We start from the raw sequence: 20,041 nt of genomic DNA, 5'->3' as shown, positions 1-20,041 counted from the left end.
AATTGAGGCCGAGACTCCTTTCGAAGAGAAGGCTTACTCTTCTTTGTACGATTCGCGTCGCTTTATAGAAAGTCGCTGACGGGTATGCATGATGAACACCACGGAGCCAAAAGTGCATTCATCTTTGGATTGTGAAATCACCAGGCGCTTTCGCTCTAGCCAGAGGTAAAGACAATATTTCAATTACAACGGTTACCTATCATCTTCGCGGAGTGCGTAAATCCAGATACCATGGAGTAGACACTCAAACCTTTCTAGCCCCCCAGCTCTGACAAGAAGAATAAATGGCACGCCATTCCTTTGCAAACAGCGGGAGCCTATAGACGTGTGCGTCGGCGGGTCGAAACGACTGTGATGTTGGCACGTGTAACGATCATTGGGCACAGCGAAGCTAGCACGCTAATTGCAGCTAATAGGGCGGAAAGAGGGAACAGCTTCGGGAAATTTTCCTGCACAGACGAGCACAGCCAAGTCACGTGTCTTCGCAGACGAGGCGGGCTGTCCAGTGGACACGTTCCAAATCGAGCAGACGAGGACGATGTGTCGCGGAGAACCCGTGCAGCTGGCTCGTCAACCATTGAGACACGCGTCTCGCGTGGTGCCGGTGACACAAACGTGCGCCGAAGACCAGAACGGACACATTCAGTCGTGAATGAAATCGCTGTGGCGTTGATTTGTGGAAACAAGGTATAAGAAGGGCAGAAACGGGGCAAAATACTGTTAACTGCTTGCCGGCTATTCAACCTTCCGCTGCCCCGTCCCCTCCTCCTGTTGAGCGCTGGTGCATATTTAAAGTAAGTGATCTTCGATCGTGTGCTTCCTCTGCCCGCACTGCGTTCCACTGAGTAGAGTTCCAGCCTTGCAGTGCGCTCTACCTGATTTCGGTGAAGCCGAAATCAGCCACTACCCTATGTAGGCACTATACGCTGTATAGGCACTACCTTATGTACAACCACTACAACCATGTAAGATAGTTTTTCGTGCGCTTACCCTCTCTGATAGGTATGGCTGCGACTGTTATCTCGGTGTACAATAGTGCGACAGCCCTGCTTGCAGAATTTAGCGTTTGGTACTTCGCACTGATTAAACATGTAAAAAAAGAAGAAGTATGGAGTCATTACATGCTAAATCCCCATCTGATTATGAGGCACGCCGTGGTGAGCGACTCCGTATTAATGTTAACCACCGGAGGTTCTTTGATGTGCACCTGAATCTAAGTGCACGGGTGTTTTCGCATTTCCTCACCATCGAAATGCGGCCGCCGCGGCCGAGATTCGATACCGCGACCCAAAACCGTAGCCACCAAGCAACCATGGTGGGTTGGAAAAAAAAAAAGAAAGCAATACTCTTCGCAGTATAACATGCGATCAAAATGGCACAAACATCATCTTTGTATACTGGCCTTTCACAACCTTCGATATGCTTTCTTTACCATCTGTTCGTAACGTTACGCTGCCTTTCGAAAGACGTTGACATTCCTAAAGCGTTACATTTCGCAGCTGCACGGTGAAATCATCATCAGGGTCCAATATAAGGCTCACGCTCAGCATGATGTGTCGGTGGACATTAATGGACATTAAACACATTAGCGTTCAGACCGGGACGCGCGAGCATCGCGCGCTGTGACCCGAGACATTATACTCGTACGGCGTAAGCAATGACGTCAGCATATCCGATGTCGACATCGCGCAATCCCGCGAGCTCTAATCTTTATTGCTTGCTCGCGCGACACCGCCAATGCGCAAAAGGCTGATGAGCGTCGGTTCCTACAACATGTTCGATGTCGTCGTCACGGGACAGGCTCGATGCTAGTGCCAGAACATGGGTATCCAGGTTCGAGCTTTGCTGATATGCTTTTATTGTTTGCATTACGTATTAACAAATTCGCTTACAATTGACCCATTCCGTAATTAAGATGCGTCTATTTCACTTATTTAACGTCACTTACTGTCATCGTAGTAACGTTTTCGGTCGCACATGGACACGTCCTACGGGTACATAGATTATCCTACTCGTCATGCAGCAGTTATGCATTATAAGTGGATCAACGTGTAGTGTATTGCACCTTACAGGTCTTTGTGCCTGCTCGTCTCTACCTGAGGGCAACAGACTTGAGTGCCCGACTATAGACATCCTACACCTAAGTTCTCTCTCTTTCCCTCTTTCACTCCCCATTCTCCTCCCCACGTGTAGGGTAGCAAACTGGACTCAGTCTGGTTAACCTCCCTGCCTTTCCGTCTTCCCTTCTCTCTCTCTCTCTCGTCTGCTGTATAGGTACATGCGCCAGTATTATACCCTCTAAAGCACGCCCTAATGTGCAGCACCGGATCATCGACGCGACCTGGAGGAAACATTACCTTTTGAAACCCAGGTTTATGGAGTGAAGTAAAAAAAAATTTCCAGTGAGTGGAGGGCTTTGCTATTTATTCACTAAAGAAGAACGCCTCAACGCGGCAACAGCTGCAAGTTGTCGAAACGGGTATCAGAGATGCAGTGCTCGCGTTTTGACCTTACACGTGCAGTACTTTTCACGATAAAGCGGTGGAGACCGAGAGAAATGGCGTGTTCACAAAGAACGAACGGTTAAGGACGACGGTATATGCATGCACGACTTGCTCAAGGCACGCGCCTTTGCAGACACCGGCATGCTAGTCGTTATGTGTCGCGCGAAACGAAACTACAGACGCTCGCGTATGCCGGCCTGGTGAGGGCTGTATTCCAACTGAACTAGTATGCAGTAGATTAATTTTTTTCTTTCGGTTTTTAAGTCGCAGCACGATGCCATCAGCAAAAGCTAACAGCACGCAAGGTCGATTCCCGTCGTTGCTGCTAATAATACCTTGGTCAACAAGTGTTTCTTCCATGACACCTCCCGAAAGCTTTGATTCAAACAAAAAAGAAAGAAAGACTCATTCAACCAAGTTCTTGCAGCTGCTACATTAATAACTACGCCCCACGCGTTGCTTGCGTTTTCTATACCTTGAGCGGCAGTCACATCTGAGCAAATAATTTGAAGGTACGACGTCCAGCTGGAGAAGCACACTAAGCCTAGAGTACACGGAGCGAACTAAAGACGTCCACGCGACGAACTTAGCAGCGGCGACGATCGCCAGACGCTCGGCGTAAGAAATGTTGGCGCCTCCCGCCCATCTGACCTGGCCAGACATTTGCGTCGGGCGGACGCTGCCGCCGAAAGAGCCCAAAGCGCGGCGACGAATGTGCACCAATACGCGCGCAGATTTGCTCCCGCTGTCGTGGTTTAGGTCCCGGTCTGTGTGCTTGTAACGGCGAACAAGTTGGACTACGACACGAACAGAAATTGGTGGTCACCGCCTAACTACCGTTGGTCACCGCCTAATTGTCGCCGCGCGACGCGTGGCGACAATTATTGTTTCTTCGAGAAAGTAAGGCCTCCACTTGGATCGATGCAATCATATTGAAATGTAGCGTTAGAAATAAACGAGAAAAAACATTGCAGCAGATTCAGATTTAACGAGCAGAACTTTATGTACAGCGAAACTTTATGTAAGTGCATAGAGTCGAAACACACACACACACACACACACACACACACACACACACACACACACACAAACACACACACACACACACACACACACACACACACACACACACACACACACACACACACACACACACACACACACACACACACACACACACTCGCACACACACACACACACACACACACACACACACACACACACACACACACACACACACACACACACACACACACACACACACACACACACACGAAAGCGCGGGCCTGCACAAATTATACCGAGCCTTTTGTTAAGCGAAGTTGCTGAGTCAGAGGCAGCATGCGCAAATGTACGTAGCGCAATTCGAATCCCTTCTATCCGCCAGGAGCGTTTACGTTCTCATTACCGTGCAGCCGCGGATGCGCGAAGGTGAGCTTTCTTGTCCGTCTTTTTTTACAGCGAAGCTCTTTACCTCTAGCCCCCGTATGCCTCTCCCGCATGCGTTTCCAGGAGGGGTACCCTGGCCGGCTTACGTCCGTACAGGCAACATGAATGTGTGCGCCGATCCCGGAGATAGTGAAATACCGGGCCTACCCGAGGCGGAGGTGAAGCAGGCTTCAAGCACTCCGCCAACTTCCAAAAGTAAGTTTAATATTTGGGTCCAAATAGAACCACCCCACAAAGTAGGCGTTGCAGCTGAAACACTATATATATATATATATATATATATATATATATATATATATATATATATATATATATATATATATATATATATATATATATATATATATATATATATATATATATATATATATATATATATATATAAGCGGCTATGCCATCATTTTTAGCACAATAGTAGTCTTCGCCTCCCACGTGGAATGCCTGGGATGGAATCCCACCTGATTTTTTTTAGTCTTGTGAGCAGTAACACTATTATACTATTTATCATTCGAAATACCTGATGGAAGTGGCAACACCCGCCGGGCTACAGAGCACTTTTTTTATGCAGACTCGGAGCGAGCGATCGCAACGAAATGTATAAAGGCAATAATTAACGCCTATTATTAGGGAACGTATTAGAAACATACAGACGCGACAGGCTAACTACATGCTAGACGGAAAATGTAGATATAAATTTCGACATCCATATCTAACGTATTGCGTTGATGACGACGCACAGATTTCCTCTAGCATATGTATAAGTTAATTGTTTGTGGCAACCACTTCAACTTTCACGGCTCTAAGTACAAAGCGCAATTTTCCTGGTTTGTGAGTTATGTTTTCTCAATTTTCCTTGATTAATACAGCAGCACCCACAAGGGTTGGTTGCTCAATATATGCTGAAAAGCAAGAAACGTTGAGTGGACTGTCTCAATTATATCCTTGGAGCGAAGTAGTTAAGGCTGGCACGTGTCCTTCAAATAATGGTTGACGTTGTAACTATAATCAGAGGGATAGTTTCTTCTACGTGATTAGCCCTGCTGTGTACAACGAGAATAAACGAGTGACATTAGGCCCCAGGAACTATATTGGCGACATACTGCAAGGAAATGCGAAGTGGGTAGCTGTTTTAAGCACTGTTGTAGCAGCTCGTCGTTTTGGTGAACAACGATGAGGAAGCGTCCAACAGCAGTCAGATCTCTAGCCGCACACACACACACACAAAAGAAAGAGAAATAAGTTGTGGGTTTTTACTTGCCAATACCACCATATGATCATAAGGCACCCCATAGCGGGGGACTCCAGATTAATTTGGATCACCCGGAGTTGTTTAACGTGCACGTAAATCTAAGTACACGGGTGTTTTCACATTTAACCGCCATGGAAATGTGGCCCCCGTGGCAGTGATTTCATCCCGCGATCTCGTGCTTAGGAGCCCAACACCATAGCCACTAAAGGCTCATTGACACTAGGCCAACACGACACCAATTTCGGTCTGCCGACTGTCGGCGACAGCGTTCTTTCCTTCGTGTCGGCGCCTCTGTCACACTGTACCGACGCCGAGCATCCCGCCGAGCGTCGGCAGATTGTCGGCGTCCGTACAGTGCGACAGAGGCACCGACACGACGAAACGGTCGCCGACAGTCGGCAGACCGAAATTGGTGTCGTGTTGGCCAAGTGCGAAGAGAGGGCGAGAGAGAGAAAGGCAAAGGAAAGACAGGGAGGTTAACCCGAGATTATCTCCGGTTGGCTACCCTGTGCTGGGGGAGGAGCAAGGGGTGAGAGAGAGAAGGAATGAGAGAGAAGTGCGAACGAGCCTAAGCAAACACGGCGGGTGATAACATTATTACAAATATTGTACCGACATTCTGTGTTGACTCTTGTCCCAGTACGGGATAATAACTAATCCAATTTTATGTGAGTTGAATTTGATCAGTGGTGTTTCAGGAACATTACACAGCACAAACTGCACCTGTACTCAGAAATGTGTTCGCAGCAAAAAGCGCTGTGCAAGATTTACCGGTATACGAAGGCGTTTTAACTAAAACGTTTAATGCATACTGGACACAGGACCGTAAATTGCATTTTACATAAGAACAAAGATTTAGGCATGCCAAATGCGGTCGCGAATGACAGAAAATTTTCCGGTATGTAAGCCTGAAAGTTGGAGCGACAGGATGGACCTGGGATGGACAAGCAGGCTGATATAGACTCAGAGATATTTTCAGAGATGTTAGACATCTTGCATAAAACGCAAAAAATTGTAAGACAAAGACAGAAAACGCGACGATATAGATGCTTCGAAGTCGTCGAGACAGAGAAGGACAGACAGACACAGACAGATAGAGACGAACAGACAGACAGACAGACAGACAGACAGACAGACAGACAGACAGACAGACAGACAGACAGACAGACAGACAGACAGACAGACAGACAGACAGACAGACAGACAGACAGAGGCGGGCAGACGGACGGACAGACATAAAGACTGAGAGAGAGAGGCAGACATACAGGCAGACAGTGACGGACGGACGGACAGACAGAGAGAGAGAGAGACGGACGGACGGACAGTAGCAATAGCGTAAGCTGTATAACGGATATGACGGGTTTACTTGTTCGGAAGGTCTTCGTTGCACACATTTGAGGGCAACTCAGTAATCCCAGCTGCACTTTAGGTTTCGGTCAAAACGTGACGTGAATCTGATCACATGGATTGCGCTGTACGCACGTCATCACCTAGTTTTATTTTATTTTATTTTTTGTAAAATAAACCATGGCAAAGCCTGCATTTCTGGTTGGCGGCTTTCTACAGCCTGTGGTGCACTCCTACGCACCACCGGTGACGTTCTTTTTGTTTTTTTCCTGCTAGCATTCCATACGCAACGACAAATGACGCGGAGCGAACTAGTGCTTCTCGAAAGACGAAGAAAAGCGGATGCCTCCTCGTCATCAGAGGAGCGCAAGCAACAATTTCGAGAAACGTGCCAAGTCGGGTGCACTTGCACCGGGAAGACGGGGCAGCAAATATCGACGCGCCGCTCCCGCAGCCTCGACGTCTAAATGACGTTAATGCGACTACGATAAAGCGCGCGCGCGCTATGAATATGTATGCTTAAGGGAAAGCCCGATACAGGGAGCCGGCCATGCTCACAAAGAGAAAAGTAAACGAGAGAAAGAAAAAAGAAAACGGAGATGTACGGTGAGCGATACAGTCGTGCAATTGAACGCCTCGCGAAGAACCTTCGAAAGGGTCAATCGAGCGCGCTGTAACTGAGACGCGTGTGAACGAAACGACTCCTGCACCGTAAGGACTCGATGTCCTTTTTCGATTGTTTTTATTCCTTCTCTTTTATTGGTCATAAGCACCCGAGGTAGGCTAGGAGAGGCTTAGCCGCTAAGACTGACGGTGTTTTTTTCGGGCTGCCAAGTCGTGTACCTCGCTGTAGTTTCCTTGTTTCTAAGCGGCATCATGATATGCAAGCGCCATGGAATGTCCGACATAAGGCGTCGGTTCGATCGTGACGAACGGCACTTCCTCGAAGTGGCCGTTGGCTTCGGAAGCCTCGTTGACGCGCATTTTCGTTCAAGGAGAACGCAATTACGAAAGCCCGACAGAGCATCGGATTTTTACAAAACATGGAACAAAATTGTAGATATTCTGTCTCCTCTGCAAAGGCCACAGTTCCGCTTCGCAGCAACTTTGGACACACTTGACATAAAATGCGAGATATTTCCCCACTCGACCACGCGAAATAAAATGAGACGTTGGCCAAGAAACGTTTAACGTTCTAAAAGATCCCCCATAGCTCACTCACTACTAAATTAAATCGTGGCATGTAACTTCCCGAGCCCTCACAGTGGGTTATCACACAGTGTGACCGATAATTCTGACCGATTGTGGCCATTTAACGTGCATTCAAAGCACGGCACACCAGCGTTTTTGCATTTCGTCTTTATCGGAATGCGGCCACCGAGGCCGGGATCCGAGTCCGAGACCTTGTGGTCAGCAGCGCTACGCTGTGGTGACTGAGTCGCCGCGTCGGGTCCCCATGCAATACTACGCGGGTCTGTTGAAACGGGTGCAACAAATATTAAAAATCACTTAGCGTTATAAAAATTGAAACGATTAAAATTCAGAGTAATTAATAAGTGTACTGTATTTCGTAGTTGCTTTATTTAGAACATGTGAGCAGCCCACGTCAAAATTTAGCGAGCAGAATCATGAATACCAACCATTCATTAAGCAAGTGCGGTGGAACACACTTCAATCTTGATGTATAGGTTTTTGACTCTGCGTTACCGTGACCCACACAGTAACGTACACATGAGAATGTGAGCACTAACGCGCAGATTCCGGTGTAATTTGTTTGTAACAATAACACTTTTTTTTGACATTGGTACGCTAGCACGCTCTCCTGCTGTACGTACGGTCCGCGTCAAAAGCTAACGGCGCACTTGATATCACAAGAGGCTAAATATTTCTACAGTCGTGACACGAGGCGCGGAGTTATGATCTGCTGTGAGGTCTAACCCAAACTGACAACTGCACTATGCCCTATTTCAGTGACTGCAAGCAAAAACTGGGTGACTGCCTCACGAAGCACGGGCCTCACGAGCTTCTGATGCCAACTGTACACAAACATTTATAAAATGTCATTCGTCACCGTGAGTACCTGGCTCCACATGCCTTTCATAAATATCAATCATCAAAACTTAGGCGACAGTATTTCCGATCTCACTCAAAACCGATACGCACGGACGGAGCATCCAGGCGATGCCTCAAGTAGGTTCTGTTCTCAAGCAAGCAATACACAAGCGTCACACACGCAAGACTGAGCCAAGCGGAACGTTAAGTTAAGGAAGCTGTCCTTAGCGTAACGAACGTTTCACCTTCATTATGTGGTTACACCCTGCTCGACTTGCTTATTCTAGGCATGCTTAGCCATCCGAATAGCGCAGACAAGGCTACTGCCTTTTTTTTTCTTAACTGTCTTCTTCTACAGTTTTGTCTTGTTCTTTGCTTATTGCGGCCCTCGCGAATGTTTCACGTTAACGACTTGGCACTCAAACACGCTTCGGTTAAGACTTCGTTATTCTCTCCGCGTTCTCTCCTGCAGGTCGTCTTCCCAAACTTTTTTATACAAACACGTGTAGTTGCGTGTCTTGCCAACTGCAGGACCAGAAGGGGCTCGGCCCTTACACGTGGGCTCAATTAGTGCGAGAATGCGACACTGCTGTCAAGCATCGGGCAACAGTGAAAAAGAACACTGTATCAGTGTTAGCTAAGTTACATAGGCAATGCCATTGAAAAAACAAACCGCTCCAGGCTGTCTTCGCCAGAACATCCGGATTTCAAAAGCGCGCTCATGGAACAAAAATATGAGAGATGTGCATTCGAGAGCAGGATAATTTTCTAAAAATTATCCAAGTTTTCATGATAGCTTTCGCGATAGCTTAAAAGAAGCTTTCAGAGAAATTGCGCCCTGTGTATTTTGTGCGCGCAAAATTAGAATTCTGCTGTAAGTTCATTAGGACGATGCAGTTCATATCAAAACTTTCCTATGTTCTTCAATTGATAAGCTGTTAAAATGTAATTCGGGTCTCGACCACTGCTTGGCCCGAATGTTCACTGCACTGTGGAATGTCATGCATTGAAAATGAAATAAGAAGCAATGCTGAATTCAGAGGCAGAAGTCTACTTCAAATTCAGTTTTCGCCATTAAAAAAAGTAGCGCTCCGATCAAATCTTCTAAACTTATGTTTGATGTATTCCACTATCAAAGTGATTCGAAGCACATGATTATTAAACTTAATTTGGTTATACAGCTGAGACCCAACGCAAACATATAACACAGACCTAATTTTTTTGCTTTCTAACAAAGAATCTTATTAATACTTCAGAAGCGACTGAATGTTCCTTGACGATGCTACAGAACACGTCGTCTCTTACATGCATGACGTGAACATGAAATTCAAGGCAACACAATTCACAACACAATTCAACAACGTGTTTCTTTAACGTTTTCCTCTCTGTCCTCTTTATAACTCCTATCTCCCATCCCCAGTGTAGTATAGCAAACCGGAGACTGATATCTGGTTAACCTCCTTTCCTTTCCTCTTTATCTCTCTCTCTCTCTCAAGGCAACACATGTAACAAATATATTTCGTTCTCTTAAGCATAACTTGTCTTGCATATTCAACTTTTATATGAGCTGAAGCCTCTCATTAGCCACAATTTTTGTTCTGCGTTTAACATGACCACTAGCAGTTTCTAAAACAAATGGCATATGAAAAACGAACAATCAACGCGTTATACGATATACATACTGAATAATGTAGAAACAAGCGTCAAGCCTGTGCAGTAGCTCATTGTTTTATTTTTCATGCCGCTAAAGTAAATAATAACGAAGGACAGCCATGTAGCGGGAATAGCACCGAAACACATTGCTTCCAAGTAATACAAGTCAACATAGCTTTCGTGCTGGGCATTACACAGGAGACTACATGCCAGTGTGGTAGTTGTTATCTGCGATTAATTAACATCCATGTATGCCTAGCTATTTTCGCGCCTGGTGTCCAAGGCACGAACATTTGAGCGGTAAGCATGATGAGTCTATAAGTGCAGACCAAAAGCAGCAGTGAAGCCGTAAGCTTGCTGGGAGGTCCACGCTGACGCATCTCTTCCTGCATTAAATATGTGTTTATACAGTGTGTAAGGGGCCGGCCACAGATGTTGCAACACATTTTTCTTCTGATGGTTTTGTTGAGGTTATGCTCTGTACTGCCGTCAGCCAACGACTCGCGTGCCACCGTACCTACTAGTCTCGACTCGCGCCGAGACCTGCTAAATCGGTTGTGGCGGATCTTACCAAATGCGCGTTATGGAAAGAACGGAATCGTCATTGCCCCAAGTCCGTACCTATTCGGGTTCGGAATTTTTCCCGGTCTTATTTTCCCTTGCTTACGTGGAGAGAAGCCGGCGTAAAAAAAATAAAAGGAAGAAGAAAAAAAGAGCGAATGCTAAGTCACGGGAGCTCGCACACACTAACGGTGCCCGCCTATGGTGACTCCGGTCGCATAGAATTTATGGAGATACGTTATAAGGCAAGTGCGAGAATCCCGGGAAGGTCGTTCGGTGTGTTGACAATCGTATCCAGGAAAGAAAATCGGAATTATGTTTCGCGTTTTGATGCGGCGAGAACGGTTTTTAACCTTAGAGCGAGATACGCAGGATTTATGCGGGGTTTTTCTTACGTACCGGAACCACAGTTGCGGAATGGCGACTCATGAAAGGGTTGTTTTGAAGAACAATTAGAAGGCGAGCACGCCCTTGTGGAGCACGTGGATAGTCACGGTCCCCGCATCGATTGGGATAACGCCGCCGTCATGGGCAAAGAAAAGGATATGATGACACGGCTTCTGAAAGAATCTTTCTTGATCCAAACGACGGCCGATAACATCGAAAAGACAAATGGGAACCTACTTGCTATCGCCGCTGATTACATCATATCTTGGCACATCATCTTGGCACGACCGACAGGTCTTGTTTGCCTTAGTGTAAACAAGGAACCCGTACGTGCTGCAAAATAACTCTGTTTCTTCACCTTGATTTGCTCAGGGACTAAAGCTGCTTCTTCATCATGGAATCTGACCAGAAAAATCTTTGTAGAATTCTGCACTAATATTTGTATATCCATGAATATTCGGTAAGCCTTCAGTTTTACCCAGTCAGTGTGCCGTCTCGTTTGTTTCTTTCTTCCCATGACTTCTCGTGCAATATTTATTTTCTGCTTATGCAGCCAATGCAACAGAACGCCAAGTAACAACTCCCCCATCTACGTTTCTGCATGATGCTTTGTCAGTTGCATCACAGTGAGTGACAGTGAGTGAAGGCGCGCGCATGAATTTCCTGTGTCTATTAAGAAACAGGTTGCACCTTTAAAGAAACAGCCCACCTGCATCTTCCTTCACATATGACGCACATGTTTGTCCTGTCTCGTAGCGACAACAAACAGCGGCTGTTCAAGGTGTTTGTGGATGTTTTCCTCAACACCGGATTAAGGAAGGGTCGCAGCACAAAGCATACGGGAAGGCCTGTCCAATGATGCCCATACTGGCAGAAACTGAGGCCGACGGCAATATTTGCATTTCGGTAAAGGTGTTTCTGAGCAGGTAGAATGGAAGTGAATGTTCTTGAGAATTATTGCAACATTATAGCGACGAATAAATAAGCTTGCACGGTCGAAGGCTACTTACACAAAAAACAAAACTGAGGGCGCTGTAACTACGCAAAATTAGAATCGTGGAAGGACGCCGAATGTACACGTTCCATACGATCCAATCTAACGGTGCATGTAATGATAATTTTTTGATGGCTCCGCCTGTATCATGCATCTTCTCGTATGCGTATGCTTTCTTATCTTACCACCGGTATACAACACTGCGCCGTTGCACAGGTTGCATCCGTATGTCTAGCATAGCTTTCCAGCGTTGTGACTCAATGATGTTAATCCGACTAGCCCCCCCCCTCCCCCCAAGAAAAAGGCCTCAATCAATTCTTATCCTAAAGGAATAACGAGCAATTTATTAATACTCTTCTTCTTGGTCGATGTAAAAGTTCTGGTAATAATCATCGTGCGTGCAACATCTTGTATCTTCGATATTCAACTGCCCCCCGACTTCAACCATTTCAAGTTGCCTCGAACCGCTTAATTATCGTTAGCTAACTATCATCCTAAACCGCTGTACATATGCGCACCCCGCATGTATTGTTCCATGTTTCACGTTTGATGCATAATAAACAACGTGAGGAAGAAAGTAAAGCTGACCGTTTATGCACCTTGAAATGTCTCAGGATCTCGCAGCACCGCGTGATCGGTGACTGTAACTTTGGCTGGGCCCAGCCGCGCCTCCATCCGATGAGCGCAGAGGGAAGGAAGTTTGAGTCACGCGAAGGGCATGGCGAAAGTGCCAGGGTGATTTGGCGTGAGGAACCTGTTTGTGATTCCCTTATGGGGCGGTATTTGTACCTTTGTTTTGCCCCGTGGGCAGGAAAACCCGATCACGCGGCATGTTGTCACGAACACCGATGCCCATTGCTATGTATCGCAAGTTCAGTCGTCTAGAAAAGAACTAGCGGCCTTTCAAGGTTCATTATTGAAACCCGTTAATTCCGTCATACTTATTGATAAAATCGAATTTTTCCTTTTGGGATCCCACTCATGTGCTTTATCCAAAACGTGCATGTGTGTGCAAGTTCGTGCGCACGCGCGCACACGCACATCCTCAGGGTACCTGCCTTTAAGTACGCTAGAAACGAGCGTGTTGTTTTGTAATTAGTGAGAAGTCTGTAGTCTCTTTCTGTTCCTATTGCCGTACTCTATGGTTTCTCAATTATTTGCTTTAGTCTTTGCCATGTGTCATATTGTTCTTTGTTTCCTCTTTACGCCCTTTCCTCCGATCTTCAATTTTTATGTTTCTGTCCTCTCCTTCTTGAAGATTAGGCAGGCGTCATGCCCCTTCCTGTGGTAGTTACGAGGATTCTCCTTGCCTTATTTTCCCCTCTGCACGTCTAAATCGTGTACATGTATTGCTTTCAAACCGAATAATAATAATAATAATAATAATAATAATAATAATAATAATAATAATAATAATAATAATAATAATAATAATAATAATAATGCATTTAGAAACTATAATACCTATGGTTCACTCCGTAACCAGTCATTCATGCCAGAAATGTTCAATTAATCACTTTCGCTTACCCTTTCCACTCTTCACCTTGAACCGCAGGTTCTTCCATTCTATTTTGATGTTCTCGAAGTTCCGGCTGCCGCTTGCCCTGCTGTCGATGGAGCTCGCTATCGACCGCTGGTCGTCCACAGTTACTGCACAGAATAAAATAAATACCTTGAGCTATCTTGGTTCTGCAACGTCGAAACCTCTGTACCGCAGTTCGGTTTGCACAACTTTTGTAAAATTTAGTCGTCACCCGAAGCCGAGGCAGTTGCTGCGTAACGTTGATTGGTAGACGATTTCACAGCTTGAACACACTACAAATGCACTTCATTATTTAAGAAGCAGTTTCCAGAGAACAACACTACCGCTGAAGAACATGTTCTTCTGTAATAATTCAGGAATGATTACTTATTACGATTATATTTCTGAGCCTACTTCACCAACTTTGCGTATCACCACCTTTCTAGCCTCTTAGCGCACCTCTTCAATTAAAGAAAAAAGTTCCTCTAAAATTTATTCGGTGCTGGCCTCAAAGCGAACACGCCTCACAAGAGTTCCTCAGGCACAGTGGACCGACGCTTTAGCGCTGTGCCACGAGTGCTCGTGTGCAGTAAGAGTCTAATGGCGAATTCGGCAAATCGCACCAGTACGCGCCACCGGGCTGCCCCAATGCGTCGTGTCATCCACTCATCGTCGCCCCGGGGTGCCCCGGAGTGCGCCGGTGCGATTTGCAGATTTCGCCATAATTCTCAGGTATCACTGGTGCACAGATAAACCCGGAGGCCACGCCAAAAAAGGAAAATAATATAAACGGAACGGGGACACCACGCTGTTTTCACGAGTGCGTCGCTAGATGGCGCAGCGTGTCCGGAGAGAGAGAGAGAGAGAGAGAGAGAGAGAGAGAGAGAGAGAGAGAGAGAAGCCCGGCCGCAGCACGCAGCGCGGATGCACGGCGCACCACGCATCTCAGAGGCCACGCAATGAAGGAGGCGGACTTCGCGCAGACTTCGCGATCGCACCATCAGATAGCGCTGCCTGTTCAGAGAGAAGCGTGAGAAAGAAGCACGGCTGGCTGCAGTACGAAGCTCACGCTTGACACGCTTTGGCGTTGACAGTAAGGTGTGTCGCTGCTAACATTGCTTGAATGCCCATCGTTTTAACGTCGGCTGCCGAGTGTTTTTATTATTATTATTCAAACGCGATGTAAGGAAGCCGAAGGATACAGATAGACTGAAAGTGGCGGAAGTGGACTGAGAATACTGTCCGCACTAGCAACGGCATAAATAAAACCAAGGTTTCGCAAAAAATATTACGCGACCGATGAATGACTGACACTTCCAACATTTGTAAGTTCGCCCCCCCGAACTCATTCACTGCGGGTTCTGCTATCGTTCAGCGGTGCATTCTCCGCCAAATATTTCGTCAAGTCGTCTGCAGAATCGAAAAGCGGATTGCAATTAAGCCTGGCCAACAAAAAAAGAAAAACTTTGCAATTCATATGTAATATAGGAGACATTCAAACATAGAAAAAAAATTCTTATTACACAAAGCTTTTTCCCTAGATGACTTCTGATGTATTTAGAGATGAGAAAAGGAGGTAGTTTCTTTCCTATTTTTTTCTGCCTTGTAAATGTCAATTCCTCCTCACTAACGATGTTCTTGGTCGAGCACAAGATCGCGTCCACGTTTCGCCAAGTCAAAAAGAAAGCCGTGTTTTCATTGGGCCAGATCCAAAAAGGAAAGCTGCACGTCTGAAGCAAAAAAAAAAAAGGAAAGAAAGAATTTCTGCTGTTACTGGCCAAGTTTTTCTAACAGCCACCTTGAGCCTAAAGTCCTTCCAGCCACTACTGCACAGTGCCTGGGATGGAGCAAGATTACGCTGGTTCAAGCACAACCTCCCGGATTTTTCATGATATCACGTGAGCGCCAAGCACACGCATATCAGTATCCTTTTTTTTTCTTATGTTGCTGACTATTGGCAATATATTTTTTTAAGAGCTTGTCGCCTGAAATCAAAATTCTGCTTTATACAGTTCGTAGAATTGGCTTTCTCCCTTAAATGCGACAAAGTTAATGGAAATCAGTTCAGAGGTAGTCCATTGAGAGCATTTGTACGTGTAACGTGTATTTAAATAGGAAAATCCCTATTGGCCCCGAATTAGTGGAGCTTCTTCTGAAGCATTACGCGTTCGTATATGTTCAGGGCGCAGTTCACGATAAGAAATGTTTTTGCGGTTTCTCATTCGATTTTAGAGGTTAGTTTCAAGAATACCGCAAATATTGTAAACTTGAAGAGAGGGGTACCAGCGAATACGCAAGAACGCGTACACAAGGAAAAAGGCGTTAGACACGGACGGACGGATTCCATCGTCGGCCCGTGTGTAAAGCTTTTTTCTTGTGTACGCGTGCTTGTGTATTCGCTGGTACCCCTTTTTCGACTTCACCATTCACCAACTGGCCCAAGAGCCTGCGCTAATGCACCTAAAATATTGTGCACGACAGCACGACACTAAGACACTTAGAAGGGCGATATTAAGCAAGTAGCATCGCTTTTGAAGGGGGAACTGACTTACAAAACCTAAACAATATGTGCACATCAAATTTAGTTGTAGTTCATTTAATTACCATGAGAATTCAATCGGTATTCTCATTTTGTTTACTTTAAGAAATTTGAAAAAGCTACATTGTAATGTGACAGGGACAAAAATTACTCGCGAGTCGTCTCGTATGCTTGCTAAATGGTCTTGGTGAGAAAACACTCTTAGTCGGGGTAAACGGGCCTGACGAGAAATGAGACAGCGTCATGCAAGCATCGGAAGTGTGGGAAGGTGTATGTTAAGGCTTGTCGGCGCTGGTTATACCGACTCGGGAAAAAGGTTTTCAAGAAAATTGTGCATTGTCGCAGAACGTTGAGAAGCGTGGGCAATGCAAAAGAATACAAGAGGACGTTTGTATTTGGGATTCTGGCTTCTTCATTGCAGTCAAAGGTTGTTTACTTCAAACGCATTGGGTACGCCACTGCTTTGCTTTTTTCTTTCATATTCCTAGAATGAGAGGTTCTGAATGCAATGACAACAGTGAAAAACAAGTAGCAAGGTTGTATTTCACCAAGGCTGATTCCGTACTTTTTTCCTGACAGATTCAAGGAAAGGAGAAAAAATAATAAAAAGAGTAATTCAAGCTGGAGGAAGGGGGTTTCAGAAAATAAATAAAGAAGAGAATGCGTGCAGGTAAACTGTGAGAATCCGAAAACGTGACCAGCATATTGTTTAATTCTAGCCTGAGACTCTCGACAATAAGTGCAACAAGCATGACCTCACCGATTGCAATATACGAACCTGTAGAAATGCTCAGTGCCTAATGGGACCTGTACAAGTTCCCTAGTTTAGCCGTGTGTTCGCCGTCGCCAGCGTCGCCAACGCCGACCCACAGGACTAACGTCGCATTCATTGTCCTGACGATAGTTCAGGTCAAAAGACAGGAAGGGTGAAGGGGACATGACGCACTGTGTGTGTTTTCGATGCCCGAAGCTCCGTCGACAACACCGGCTATCGCGCATTCTGTTCGCGCTCCATCACAGCGGGTGTCGACCTGGAGAACTTTCCCGTTTGCGATATGTGAGGATGCGATGGAGATCGAATCTCGGCGATTGAGAAAGATAGGCTTAATAGTCGGAGCGCGTCGTGAGGCCACCAGCGGAGAAGACACTTCGTGTGACCCATTTGCTCGCAGAGAACAAAGCTACACAACATGGCAGCGATAAAACGCTGTATCTGTGTTTCGAACGAAGGTTTTGGGACAAAGCTCAAGCTAGGAAAATCCGTAATGTCTACTCATGCGCATCACCCCCCCCCCCCCCCCCCCATCTCCCGGCGTTGAAAGATTGTTACGCAAGCAACGGCGTCGTGTGCAAATCCGCTGGTTGCATCGCCTATGACCACGTCGTGGTGCTCGAACTTCATAGCGACATCCGTCTTGCATTCCATCTCTGTCTTTAGTTACACCTGACTTCTCACAGAAATAGTAAGTGGAATGGCGAGAGTTGTGGTGCAGTAACGGGGCCTTCATGACTTCCTCTACTGTCGACGTCGACCCAAAGCATTCGCGCGCAAACAGTTGCGTTGGGCGTGTGTGTCCCGAAGCTTTTTTCAGCCTTCACATCGTCGCCACGCAATACGGGGCCTCCGTCACTTCCGACATAGGTAATATTTTGTCTAAAGCTCTCGTCCACGGACACCTTGACGAGGCTGGAAATGGAGGCGCGAGAGCGTGTGAGGCCGTGTGGACGCCGCAGCTTGTGTGTACACGTGTATTCGGTGCCCATGAGCGATAAGCGTGTGACGCAAGGTTAGCGGGAGCGTTTCTCGCCGGCCCCGAACGACGGCTGATCTCATCAGATCGGAAACGGAAGGCAACCCACCGTAGTGGCTTTGGCGTTGCACTGCTAAGCCCGAGGGCGCGGGATCGAATCCCGGCAGCGGTGGCTGCATTTTAATGGCGATGAAAAAGAAATAAAAGCCCGTACGTTGGGTGCACGTTAAAGAACCCCAGGTGGTCGAAATTTATCGGCAGTCCCCCACTACGGTGTGCCTGGTAATCATATCCTCGGCACGTAAAACCCAAGATTTTTTTTTTTTACCGAAAACAGCAGTTACTTGGTTGTACCGGGAATTCTGCACATGCATATGTTTCTGGTAGTAAGTAAAGTGCCTATAGGGCGTGATTGCAAGAAGAAACAAAAAAAAAAGGAAAAGAACGAAAGGCGTGAGGAAGGGGGAGCTTATTGAGAAACGCAAGAAAGTGGAGTCGTTCCCCAAAACTAAGAAAATACAATTTCTTCTCCTTCTCAGATTATGCGTATGGCATCGGTGCGCTGTTCTTGGGTTAGAGGAAGCAGTTGAGACCTCCAAAATATCACCGGTTATGATAATGTGAAAAACGAAATCCCAATTTCTTGCAACGAAAGTGAATACAACAGTCAGTGTTTGCTCGTTGAATTTAGCATATGGCAACGCACGCTGACTCACAACGTTTGGTCTGCTTCTGCACTTGAGTCATTATCTGCTGGTACGGTTCGAAGAAACACGGCATCGCACCTTTTGGCTTATACCTTCTTGAGAACGGGCACGTTTTCCAGCGCGCTCGTAGCTAGACACTCAGTCAAGCGTGAAGCTCTAGCGACGTTCATAGCAAGCCGATTCCGATTTCGCAACCACTGAAGCGAGAGTTGGTCGTCATGCATGGCGGGATACACGGCGATTTCGTTTTCGCGGGCAAAGGCGAATAATCGCACACCACGCCGATTATCCGAAGAGCTGGTCTTTATTGCCTCCTCCCCCACCCGAGGTGGAAAGATACGACAAATTCGAGGGTACCGTCGTAAAACTTAAACCACGCCGTACCTTCTTCAGCGAGGATTGTTGAATTTTTGCATATCGTCTTTCTTGGAAGAAGTTCGTTGGAAAACGAGTTCACCGATTCATTCCGAACTGGGTTGTTCAGCACGCCTCGGGCTGGGCGCTTACCGGAGCGAGGTAAAAATGAATAGGAAAAGCAACTTTTGGCACGACGACTCGTGAAATGCTTTCGAAAGTTAGGGAAAACGCTGATTTCTTACCTTTTAAGCATACGTTGCTGGTCAGTATTGGCGCAGGTATATAACATTAGCCTATCTTAAACCCTCAAAGTAGAGAGTAAGACCGACCCTTTAAGGCTATTACAATGCATCGTTTGCTCTTTTCTAAGATTAGGGACCCAGCTGTATACTACACTCGCAGGTCCTTACGTTCCACTAGAAGTGGCATAGGCGACATTTCGATTGTGAAGAGTCAACCACAGGACCTCCCCGTCACTGCTGAGGACGAGTGGAACGCAAAATTCTGACACCTTCAGGAAAACTTATGAAGCTCCATCCTTGCATCCAAAGTAATGGTAGTAGGTTAATGTTGAATTTCGTGATTTAGTTTGTTATTGACAGTAAGCCAATGTCCTGCGTCTTTTTACTAACATGGCTGCACTCCCGGCTTCAAAAACGTGACGTTATAGCTTCTCTTATGTTGTTTCTTTCCTGGATGATTGAATGCGATAGCAAGGCTTAGCTTTGGGCTGAAGGCGCCTCGGAACACTGGCGCGGTTAGGAGCTTCACTGGCGGTGTTACGGCCGTCGCATCTGGACGGTGCACGAGATGAGGCCAATGGAAAATAGCCGGCGTTTGACAAACATCCGGATCTTCCAATCGAGAAAGAACCCCGCGGTCAATTCTTCTAGTGAAGATCTCAAGACAAGTCTTTATCATTGAAAGATGTCAGTCACAGCTTTATAATAGGTTATCTTATTCTATATT

At 46.3% G+C, this 20,041-nt stretch overlaps 1 protein-coding gene and 1 non-coding gene across 2 annotated transcripts in view; both read right to left on the bottom strand.

Moving 5' to 3' along the window:
* The window catches only part of LOC142583003 (ATP-binding cassette sub-family G member 1-like), a 72,339-nt gene that overhangs the window by 29,695 nt on the left and 22,603 nt on the right, over positions 1-20,041 (bottom strand). The window contains exon 2 of the mRNA XM_075693217.1: positions 13,724-13,846. Within this exon, the coding sequence (XP_075549332.1) occupies positions 13,724-13,846 (123 nt within the window). The remainder of the gene's footprint in view (positions 1-13,723; positions 13,847-20,041) is intronic.
* LOC142583775 (U2 spliceosomal RNA) lies at positions 4,058-4,242 on the bottom strand. Its single transcript, XR_012828652.1, has one exon. It is a non-coding gene; the product is annotated as a U2 spliceosomal RNA (small nuclear RNA).

Source organism: Dermacentor variabilis, chromosome 5, assembly GCF_050947875.1.
Source record: "Dermacentor variabilis isolate Ectoservices chromosome 5, ASM5094787v1, whole genome shotgun sequence".
Taxonomy (NCBI): Eukaryota; Metazoa; Arthropoda; class Arachnida; order Ixodida; family Ixodidae; genus Dermacentor; species Dermacentor variabilis.
Note: the sequence above shows the minus strand (reverse complement) of the source record. Positions and strands in the feature narration are given on the sequence as shown.